At 39.0% G+C, this 12,142-nt stretch overlaps 1 protein-coding gene across 3 annotated transcripts in view; it reads right to left on the reverse strand.

Moving 5' to 3' along the window:
* Window positions 1-3,323: 3,323 nt before the first annotated feature.
* SMAD4 (SMAD family member 4) overlaps window positions 3,324-12,142 on the reverse strand; it is a 50,938-nt gene continuing 42,119 nt past the window's right edge. For 2 of the 3 annotated variants that reach the window (XM_037508497.2, XM_037508498.2), the window contains exon 12: window positions 3,324-10,843. In XM_037508497.2, the coding sequence (XP_037364394.1) occupies window positions 10,632-10,843 (212 nt within the window). In that variant the 3' untranslated portion in view covers window positions 3,324-10,631. Of the gene's footprint in view, window positions 10,844-11,669; window positions 11,783-12,142 lie in introns of all 3 variants that reach the window. The other variant, XR_005124617.2, reaches the window with a different exon arrangement.

Consider the following 12,142-nt stretch of genomic DNA (forward strand, 5'->3'; position numbering starts at 1 on the left):
TTGGCTGTTTCTAAGACTTTCTCTGGCAATTTTGAGGAGCACTGGTAGTTTGAAGGATGAGCCTCATCTGGGAATAGGACTGGGAGGAAGATTTAAGACTTGAAGTGCCAATTTCATCACCTATCCATGCAGAGCAGCGATGCGCCTCGTGGCTGTTGATGTGAGCCTTGTTCACTGGCTGAGGTCACGTTGTCAGGTTTCTCACTGGAAAGTGACTCAGGCAATTCATTTTGGAGATAAATTCCGGAGTAATTTAATGGATGAAACACAAAGACTTTTCAATAAATGGCGCCTAAGTAATTGAACACATCTTTAAGTCTGTGAGCCTACCTTGAAAAATACACAGTATTGTAAAGCAATGTTATCTCAAAAAAATTTTTTTTTTAAATTAACAAAGAAAAAATTCTTTCTTACGCAAAAAACCTTGACCTTGACCTTGACCTCCCAGCACACATCAAACTTCACTTGACATGTATCCTCCACCTACAGGTAAAAATTCAAACTATAAAAGTTCTAAAAGAAAACAAAGGAGAACATCTTTATGATGATGAGATCGGCAAAGACTTCCTAGAACACAGACAGCACATGTGAAAAATATTATTAAGAACATAAAAGGCAGACCGGGAGAAAAATTGCTCAACAGGTAATACTGATACAGAACTTTATCCAGAAAAAGGTGAAAATACGCATTAATTAGGCAAACTCAACAACACTGGTTGAATAAAATAAGTTACAAAAATGAAAAACATTAACGTATTGATACATTTCAATTGTCACAGTTCACTGGAGTTGATGTTTTACCAAAATACCAGGTTCGGACATTCATAAGTGTCTCTGGGTAGGCTGGTTCCATAAAGAACCAATTACATTGAAAAGTAGAAAGTGTGACAGAGATACATGCACCAACTATTATTTTGTGGGTTATTCCTGGTCAAGAGTTTGGCTGAGTCACAGCTCCATCACAAGTTGGGAGCAACCCACTGATTACACCCAGGAAATCCCATTCAACACCCGGCCTTGTTTGGCACCTGCGCTAGCAGGCAGCGCCCACCCCCACCCAGCACTTCCACACCACAGGGGCCTATCTGGGCTCTCACAGCCTCTCACAGCCAGGACACAGCACCTAGTCACCCTACACCTGACCCAGGGTTTTCTTTGCAGGCTACTGAGAGAAGACGTGGGCTGTGGGAGGGGCAGTGGCCTCAAGGTTCCAGAGGCAGCAACCACATCAGAGCCCAGCGTGGGCAGAGCCCGCCCTGCCAAACCCAGCGACCACACCTGCCAGGTGACTCTCCCGTCCAGCGCATCTCGCCCTGTAATTGCACTACTCCTTGCTGTCCTTTTAGTGCATTCCTTCTCTGCTTCAGTGAGCCAGAGTTGGTTTCTTTGCTTCCTAGAGAAACCTCCTCCTCAAGGAATTCATACTCTGAACATAATGCTTGTGCGGGCTCCCTGAAACAAGAGGTAACAAGAGAGAGAGTATCACACAGGCGCTAGACTGGGTTGATGAAGCCAGAAGCTCAGAAGCAAGAGGGGTCCTCCGTCATCCAGGGACTTCTGAGAAGAGGCCTGGCACCGGAGAGCGGTCACCTAGTAGGAAGCGTGCGCTGCCCCTTCCCTCAGCCTCGAGGAGACTCGCAGCCTCAAGGAGACCTGTTCCCTGGGGCCCACACCTGGAGCAACAGCCCCACAGAGCATGTTCTCCCCAGATGTGTCTGAAGCTTACAGACCAGTGTGGTAAGAAAGCAGCACAGAACTGAGAGGGAAACCAGCTCACTCAACACATCTGACTGGGGATCCCCAAGACGGCACCAGGGGCTAGATGTCTTGTATGGATCATGCAGTGTAGACACCCCATATCCCGCCGGGGCTCAACAAGCAACAGTGCAACACGGCAGATGAATGAGGTAAGGAAGGGGGCTCTGAGCAGGCTGCAGGCTGCTTCACACAGAACGGGCGGGGGTCTGTGCTGTGGACCACCAGAGGGGATCATAGGGGTCACGGGCACCCCCTACCCTGCCCTGAGCTGCCCCATTAAGTTTCAGTTCTCTGGAGTAAGTGCCCAGGAGCACCACGGATGGCCTGTTGGTAGTTGCATGCTTTTTTTTAAACAGTGTCTTCTAAAACGCACCATTTTACAGCCCGTTTTCTCATCTCCACTAGCATATGACGTCACTTTTCTTTGACCAGTTCTGGTGTGTCGTCACATTCTCCTCAGTAGTTTAGTTTTTCTAATGAAAAGTGAAGCTGAACATCTTTTCATATGTTGTTCCTCAGTGAGGCGCTGTGTCCTTTGCCCATTCTCTAGTTGGATTGATTGGGTATTTTCTTACTGCTGTTTTGAGAATTCTTGATAAATTTGAGGTATTAGTTCTTATCAGATATGTGGGTTGCAAATGTTTTCTCCCCAACAGTTTCATCCTCTTAGCAGGGGCTTCCCCATAGCAAATACTTTTAATTTTGATGAAATCCAATTGATTAAATTTTCCATTTATGGATCATGCTTTTGACATTGCGGCTGAAAACATCTTGCTTTTTTTTTTTTTTTTTTTTTTTTTTGGTCAGTGTAGGTCCAGTTTCTCCATCACCATTTGGTGAAAAAAAAAGATCTTTTCTTCATTGAATTGCTTTTGAACCTTTGTCAAAAGTCAATTGTGCATATTTGGTCAGGTCCGTTTCTGGGTTCTCTACCCCGTTCCATTGATCTGTGTGTCTGTCTGCTCAATACCAGTCTTGATTTACTGTAGCTGTTGATGTATTTTGAATATGCATAATTAACTGATTCTTCTACTTCATTCTTTTCAAAATTGTCTTAGCTATTGTAGTTTGCTTTCCCACAGAAACTTTAGAATAATTTTTTCTATAGCTACAAAAAAACCTGGTATTAACATGCAAAACTCAATAGTGGTTTCGTTAAAAACAGTGAGCATGTGTCACACATGTGTGGTTGAAACACACTACTACTTAATAAGCACGACAGAAGAATTTCTGAGGTGTAACCCTAACAGAATGTATAAATGTATAGGTCTTGTGTGCAGAAAATTACAAATGCTGATGAGATAAAATTTAAATGTTCATGGATTGGAACACTCATTACAAAGATGTCAGCTCTTCCTAGATTGATAAATAGGTTCAATGCAATGCCTATAAAAATCTCAGATCTTACTGGGTTCACTTACTAGTTTTGGTAGTTTTTTTTTTTTAAAGATTTATTTATTTATACATACAAGAGCTGGGATACAGGCCAGAGATGCAGGGGGTGAGAGGACTCACCAGAGACAGAGTGGGGAGCAGAACAGGCAGACTGACTGAAATACACTGCTGAGGGGAGCAGCGGGTGAGTCAGGAGAGGTCTGCTGCACCATGTGGATTGCTCCCTGGCTGGCTGGGGATTGAACTCATGCTGCAGAGGCTGTGGATTGCTTCAGAGTACGGTGCTTAACCCCTTGCGCCACCAGGGAGGCCCTTTTTGGTAGTTTTTTAAAATACATTTCTTGGAATTATTTATGTAGGCAATCATGTCATTGGCAAATTGGTGCCATTTTATTTCTTCCTTTCCAATCTATATGTTTTCTTCTCTTGCATTATTTCACTGACTAGAACTTTCAGCACTGTGTCAAATAAAATGTAGTTCTTTTAGGACAGAAAAGATGAGGGGCAAAAGAGTGCTGCCATTTATCAGTCAGATGATAGGGGAGGAAAAGGTTTGAAGGGGGGTTGAGAAAGTTCTAACTTTTGAGATTGCCATCTGTGGGGATTTTGACGAGGCAGAAGAGTCAAGCACAAAGAATCAAGGGTCTGGAGCAGAGGGCAGTAAGATGGAAGACTCCAAACAACTGCTCATTCTCTTCAAGTGCTTCACATAGGAATGTTTTTTTGCCAATCTTCTATCCTCTTCCAACTGCTAGCCTGTGATACTGTAAACTTTAGGTCAGGTAAGAATGAGTCCCTTGGCCTAACTAAACATCTCTGGAACTCATATCAGCAACATCAGAAAAACAATATTAATTTGTTCATGCTATTAACAAGCCATCACCATAGAATCACCTTACCCTCTTAATCCTCAGATTGACCCTATGTTACAGAGGAGGAAGTTAGGGGGGGATAGCTTCCCTTAATTCTTCAATAGGCAATAACAAGGTCTCTAATTTCCCATTTTTGTCTCTTTTAAGCATCCTGGTTCTCATAATCCCCTAGTACCCTCCTTTTCTCCATCCTGTCTTTCTAGAAATGACAAAAGTATGGGGACTATTCTTCCCAGGTCCTATTGGAAAACCCACTTCCCATTTTAATGGCCACAAAGCAACAAGGAAAATGTTGATCTCAAATTTGCGAATTCTCTAAGTGATTAGGAGCCCTTTCCAGATCCAAGACAAAGAAAAAGAATGAGCACATGATGATTTAATTGGCTTTCTCTTTTAATCAAAAACATACTTTGTTACAGAGTTCTCAGGAAAGGTTCGACTATTTTTAGCCACAGACTTCAAACAGGCAAAAAGTATACAGGAAGACACAAAGGAACTACTGGAGCTTTAGTTGAACAGTTTTCCCAAAAGCAGACACTAAGTATAGCTCTTTTCTGAGTTTTGGCATAGCTGCATTCCTGACTTCAGATGAGACAGAGTTGGGAAATACCACCACCAAATCTGTCCCCAACCTCCAATTACTTCCTCCAAAGGCTCTGCAGCTCACTAGTTTTGCATCATCTACAAGCATTCATACTTCTCCCTTAAATCACATGTCCACAGCATTGGCCAGAACCCAAAACTTGGAGGAAGTTTGCCAACTCCATGTTTAGCCTTTTCACTAATCCAAACTATGAGTCCTTCTATCAGTGACAAGCAGCCATAGCAACAGCAGCTGGTTTCATCCCATCCTCTCCAGCTACCACAGAGCTGGCCTCTACCAGGACTCTGACCCCCCCACCCTCAACCCACCCCTAAGAAGGCTCTCATGGTCCTTGAAATAGCCAAGTTTATGAATTATATTGATCCAAGGACAGACTGGAAGAGAACTCTAAAAGAATGCTCCAGCCAAAAGATTTCTAATCAAAACGGACCAAAAAAGAACCAAGAATAAAGTGAATAATCATTCACTGATAGTTTTCTTGAGTCATAGAAACTATTTTAACTGACATAGTTCAGAGGATTTTCCCTGTTTCAAACATAGAGGAGTTAAGAAACCAAAAGCCAAATTAATGACCTCTAAAATCATTAGGCATTGTTTTATATCCATTTCAGCTGAAAAAAAAAAAAATTACCATCATCACAGTACTTAGGAGGATGGTGTCAAACACTTATCAACCCCAACGGTAGACTGTCATGACTCAAAAAGAGCCTTAATAAACTGTGAACAGAAATAATGGGAAAATAAAATGAAGGCTTCCCCTCTCAGTTTTAAGTATTTATTGCAGCCCCCAAGATGGTGCTAGGCCTTTGGTAAATTTAAGTCTTAAGGAAATATTATGTAACTTCTTGTCCATAGGAGATAATAAAATATCAAGCCTAGTCTCATATGAATAATGAGGAAATAAGTAAAAAGCCCCCTCAAACAGCAGAGCAAAAGGTAAGGAAAAAAATCAAAAACTGCTGCAAGGTAGGCAAGGTCACTTAGAATTTCAGAGTTGGAAGAACTCAGCAAGTCCAACTCCCTCATTTTACAGATGAGGCAACTGAGGCCCAGAGAAAGTAAATGACTTGCCCAAGGTCAAACATCAAACCAGTGGCAGAGCACACATGAGAGAGTGCAAATATCTGGCCCCACCCAGCGTCACTAGTTTCAGGTTAAACAAGAACACTGGTCTGAGACCTACTGACAAAGCATCTTAAATTGTGAAAACTGTCCATACCAATAGGGAAAAATGATTGTCTTCACCAGTTTTCTTCTCAGTCCTTCCTGCATATAAAAAAAAAAGGGAGGAAAGCTTCATTCATTCATTCAATCTGATGTTAAAATCCCTGAAAACATCAGCAATTACTTTTGCTACTCCTTGGGGCAGGATATCAGATCCTCAATTCTCTTAAAGGCACCTAGAGATCAAAAATATCCGTTACAGGAGGAAGGCTCAAAAGGGGACAGCAAAAGCAAGTAAAAATGACCCTCTTATTTCCTAAGGTTTGCTTTTGTTTTCTGTTAATTGTTCATTTGTATTTTTTGCTGGTGTCCTCTAGGCAACAGTAGCGCCATGGCTACTGATACTAATTTAGTAACCCTTGTAACCCCAGTTTTGACAAGCAGCATTCAAGTGGAAGCCACCAAACCTTTCAAAACTCTTTCAAAGGGGGAAAATAGGTATTTGACTCATTTCTCTCTACCTCGACTACCTCACACTCAGCAAAAATCAGGAAGAGCTCAGAGTCAAACCAATGTCAAAAGCCAAAGCACTTAAGTCCTTTTCAACACTTTATAGGAAAATTTCTTGAGTCCTGTCCCAGTTTGTCTTTGTGTTGTAAGGGAAGTTCTAACAAGTTTGTTTATCTGGTTTCCTTGCCCAAGCAGTAAGAAAAAATGAGTCAAAAAGGGGAAAAGAAAAGAGTAAGGGAAGGGGCATTCACAATACACAGGAAGTGGTGGCTTCAGAAGGGGAGGAGACTGGGAGTGTGAAAAAACTGCACATTCAAAGCCACAGAATTTGGGGAGCATTCAGCAAAGGCAAAACAGTCCTGCCTGTTTTGGTGACCCTGAAGTCCACAGAAAAAAACAGGCACAAAAAGAAATGCAATATCTAGTATAATCTCCGATAAACTTACTAGGTAATTTCATTCCCCAAAATCACCAACATAAAAAATGCTACTGCTTAAATAAGGCAAGTTTGGATTATTGGGAGAATCGCACACCACGGTGATCCAAGATAAACCACCTGCAACACTGGGACAAGTGAGTGCTAGGGCCAAGGCTGGGCCCAGGATGCTGCCATAAAAAAGCCTCTAACTTTTTACACCCTTCCTGATTACCTTAGAAGAAAAGAAATTATCTAGTTGTCAGAAAAAAATAAAAAAGGCTTGCACAAAAGATTCTCATAGCTTACTCTCTCTAATCTTGAAAAGGAGGAGTTAGGAGATTATTTACAGATAGCAATCTGCCCACAAGATGAGCTCTGCCTTTAGAAAGAAAATAAAGCATTTCTTTATGCTCCCATCTGCTAATCTTAGCCAAGCCCCACCCATATAGAGTTGTTAACTAACTTTATAGGTAATTATGTTCACATACTCAATTACCATAATGACCTCAAATTCATCTTTTCCAATCTGATTTCACTAAATAAAATGCCAGGAAACTGACTTAATGCTTAAGGGAGCAAACGATCAACAAAAAGGATTCTGCTCTACTCAGAATAAAACTGTTTCTTCAAAAAAGCTCTCAAAAAGGGATCTAAACTAATCTGACTTTACATAAAAACCAGTAACTATTACCAAACAAAGAGTAAAACATATCACCTTATTCTTCTTGAATCTCTACAGTTACTTCAGGAAAATCATGGGGGAAATGTACATTTTTCCTCTCCAGACAGGCATGCTCAAAAAGATAGCTGCAGTAGACTATTTAAAATAAGGAATTTATTATCTGGAAGAAAATGACATTTTATTTTGCCTTCAAAAGTTCTGTAATATATACCTCCCTTTACACCACCTCTCTCCCCACAAAAATGGACTTTTAACTTTGAAATACAACGCAGCAAGTAACCTTGCAGTTTGCCTGGATGTTTCAAGTTACAGCTATTCTTAAGCCAGACCACCCAACTTGTAATGAATCTATAGTGTTCACAAGGGGAATGGGACAGGTGACCTATTTATTGGTTAGATCAATACAAATGAGCCATGCTTCTGGAAAAACAAGGTTATATGGCAGTAATTTATTAATATTTTCTTTGCATACCAGGGGTAGAATATTATAAAAAATGAGATAGACTATATCCCACAAAGAATCTACTCCCTGGAAAATAAAGGCAACACCATTAAGGATCCCCTTTGATAACGCACTGAAAGGCACTGACAGATGTGGGATAGGTCTCATAATGGATGATAAAGGTATGTATTTGGTTCATCTATCAGCTTTCACTAAAGTTCAACATTCTGAGTCTTTGAGATATGAACTAGCTAGAGAAACCCACCCACAATCATATCCTCATAATAATCAGATTCTGAGAACCGCAGATCTATTCTACCTTAAAGTAGCCGTAACACTTTAAACCTAATGACTCTAGCCTTACTCATCAAAGATGACCACTTCTAAGAAACAGAAATACCGTTTAACAACTACGGTCTCAGGAATAACTGATCGTAACATTCTAGATTTTTTTTTTTCCCAAAAACTGGTGACTGAATTTAGATACAAATTACAAAGCAATTAATAAATGGAAGCACTTCCATATATTTATAATACTTTCATGGCTCTTAGCAGAAAGAAACCAAGAGAAGTGGCTTGGCCTCAAAGAGAGACTTCTTAGCAAATATTTTCCACATGCTTAATTAACCCCAGATGACTAAAAATGAAAACCTTCTTTAACACAGCAAAGGAGAAATGGATTATATTATAGCATGCTTATGGATCTAACCAAATAATATGGATTTTAAAAACCTATTCTAACTCTTCCTTCCCACTCTATTCTTCATTCACAGTAAAATGGACCTTAAAAGTATTTCAGTCACTAATTTCTAGAGAATAACTTTTCTTTTAAAATCTGCCAGTAGAACTTAAACCACCAAACGTTTACAGATTAAAATTAGGACTGTAACAAAAGTATTTGTAAGTACTCAAGAAAACAAATGAGTTGGCAGGGAAGTTATTTTAACAACAAAAACAGGTAGTTTGGCTCAATATCTATGTGTTTAAATCATAGCAATAAACAAATTCAGTTGTTTCTAGGATGGTCTAATTAAAACCTTCCAAGCTAGGAAGTAGAAGACTTGTTCATTTAAATTGAATTTATAAGGATATCTATCACACGTTAAGTGTTTCTTATATCATAAACGTATCACATTTTAGAGAACTTTACTATAATCAGAAAAGGCCCTCCAAGCAAAAAGTGTAAGTATCTGAAAGATAACCTTAATTTTACTTCACGCTATCCTGTAGACAACCTGTTTATCTCATAGACAATCAGGACTATTTTTGCCACAGAAAAATAAAAGTCCAAAAAACAACCAACTCTACCCTTGATATGTAATGTCCATGGGAAAGTCCTGGTAGAGTGTGAGGGAAAAACCAAAGCTGCCCACTAGTACCGGCTACTGCCTGTCATTAGTAGAAGGTGTCTTGCCACTGAGGTTGGACTCAAAAGTGCAAATGGAAAAAAAAACTTAAAAATCAAACCTAGAATTCAACTTTGTATGTTGAGATTCGGTTTTATTTATGCTACTAGCTAAGTAAAAAGCATACATATTGTGTCTGTGGTACAGTCAATACATTTGCAACTTTTCTACTTAAATTCTCTATACAAAGTCACTGCCAATTGATATGACCATTGATGGCAAAGGGCTTAGAAAAACCAAAAGGTATAAAAAAGTTTGCAGTCTTGCCCCAAGATACAAAAACTGAATTTTAAACAATATCATAACATACATGATTTAAACAGTATATGAAAAAAAGTCACACATCAAATCAAGTACAAAAATATCCAAACTACCTATTATGAACTGTAATGGTTCCATTATTCTGCACAGTATTTAACATAGAATTTTGCAGTTTCCAAAATACTCATTATTTAGTTTAAGCGTTGCCACCTTTGCAGAACAGTGAGATTAGGTAGAGTGACACTGCTTTTAGTGTTTTTAAAAATACAAAGCCTTTCCTTATGATTTAATGAAGGAAAGAAATTCTTTTCTAGGTTTCTTAGTAACCCAACCTGTGCCTAGAAATAGAGAAGAATACATCTACTGTTTACAGGGCAAAAGTATACTTTCTGAAAGTTACCCAACAGGGATAACAAGTGTAATTTTAAATGATATTTCTTTGTCAGGTAAGTTTAAGGAATTCTCAATATACACAGAGATTAGTGTTTTGCCTTGGCAAAAATGAAGTTGCAAGATAATCTGAATTAAAATCATTTTCACTAGTTAACTTGCAAAAAATATTTTAGATAAAAGGTTATAATACATTACCTATCTTATTTTTTAAACACAGAGTAAAGTTGCTCTTGGGATAATTAACTCACCCACATGGCACAACAGTTTGGAGTAAAGTATGTTCAACAATAACAACTTGCACACAAAATAACATTGGTGAATTAACTTTGAGAACTTCTCTGCCTTTAAAATCAGCAATATTGAATTTTTCTGTAGAATAACACATATATCAATGTTCTGCATATAAAAGGCTCTAGGAGGCTTTAAAGGGTTAAATTTTCCAGCAATGGAATGAATCCTTCATACATAACTGGTGAAGATTTAATAAGAATGTGTTTTTCCTGATCTTCAAGCTCTGAGCCATGCCTGAAAAGTTCTAAATAGGAAAAAAAAAATTTGTTTTAATCCAGTTTCTGTCTGCTAGGAGCAAGGCAGCAAACACATTTTTCAACCCTTTATGAAAAGATAAAGCAGAACAAAAGTGAAATATATCTTCAGATTATAAACAGGATTATATTTTATAGTCCACCATCCTGATAATGTTACGGGGCCCAAGAATAAAAGACCTCAGTCTAAAGGTTGTGGGTCGGCAATAGGCATGGTGTGAAGTACTTCGTCGAGGAGTTGGAGGGCCCGGTGTAAGTGAATCTCAATCCAGCAAGGTGTTTCTTTGATGCTCTGTCTTGGGTAATCTGGTCCCCATCCTTTCACAAAACTCATCCTGAGTATGCATAAGCGACGAAGGTCATCAACACCAATTCCAGCAGCAGCTGACAAACCTAACAGAAAAGATTTGGAAGATGTCAGAGTGACAGGCTGATCTCTTCCCATCCTCCCTACATCTTATTAGTGCCCAGCTTTCTTTATTCATCTCCTCAGCATATAACTTCTCTGTCAAAAGTGCCAAGAAGTAAGTATAGATCTAAATTTTGTCAAAGGGACTTTTGGTTAATACAGTTTATATTCCACACAGGTCTTCTAGCTAGCACCATTAGAGATTACATCCGTACAACCCACCAAAACCCCATCTCTCTTTTCTCTTTAGAAATAGAGGCAATGGGATAAGAAACAACTAGTTTTTAAGTAATGCATGTTCACAGGCTGGTTCTCAGCATTTTACTGTCTGTCTAAACACTCTAGTTCAGAGGAAGACATGACTAATGATGAGATAGCTAAGAGTCCTGATTCCTCTAAGGCTTCTTGGATGACCCAGATGATGTCTGCCTCTCAATTTCACAGTATAATAGACATAATATGCAACTATATTCAATGGGGGCAACAGATGAGAATGAGAAATTTAATAATAGTTCTGGATTCTTTAATCAAAACATATTTGTAATGTCAAAACTAGCAAATGAATAGTTTAAATGCCCAAATTTAAAAAAAAAAATCAAATTAACTACATGGGTATGCCTTATCTATCTCTAAATTGTAAACTCCTGAACACAAGTCACAAAGGAGATTCTGCATCTAATTTTCCAGTCAGAACATACAGTCAATCTGCATTCATCAATATTACAATGAAACTAATGGGAGGAATTTGCATGTACTGTAGAGAAACCTGCAGGGCCACTGCAGTTTTCTTAGCCAGTGTGATTTGCTTACCACACTGAAGAGGTTAAGAACAGGGGTTGAATGAATCACTAGTTATGCCTTCAGACGTGGAAGATGGGTGCCACGTGTTTCCATCATAAAAGTCTATAGTCAGGAGTTTAACTCTGCAGTAAAAAATTCCCCATCAGTGTGAAACCTGGCACACAGTTCAATTTTACCCTAAAATTAAAAAAAAGTCTACAAGTTATCAAATACCACCCTCACTTAGTTTTCTCTCCATGCTTAGCATACATAAAAAACAAAAACCAAAAAACTGGAGAGGTGCCTGATTCTGAAATACGCTTTCTTTCTAGAATAAAGTCAAGCACAGAGGTGATTACAACCCACCCTGGCTGGTGAGGCAGGAGTTGAAAGTATCAACAAAAAAAAGGGGAGATTGATCAATATAACAATAACCCCCTTTCTGCTTTATCCCATACTCCCTTTTTTGATACAAAAAGAGAATAAAAACAGGGTCCAAGACA

Source organism: Talpa occidentalis, unplaced genomic scaffold (genome assembly GCF_014898055.3).
Source record: "Talpa occidentalis isolate TD23 unplaced genomic scaffold, MPIMG_talOcc4v2.1 talOcc4.13, whole genome shotgun sequence".
Classification (NCBI taxonomy): Eukaryota; Metazoa; Chordata; class Mammalia; order Eulipotyphla; family Talpidae; genus Talpa; species Talpa occidentalis.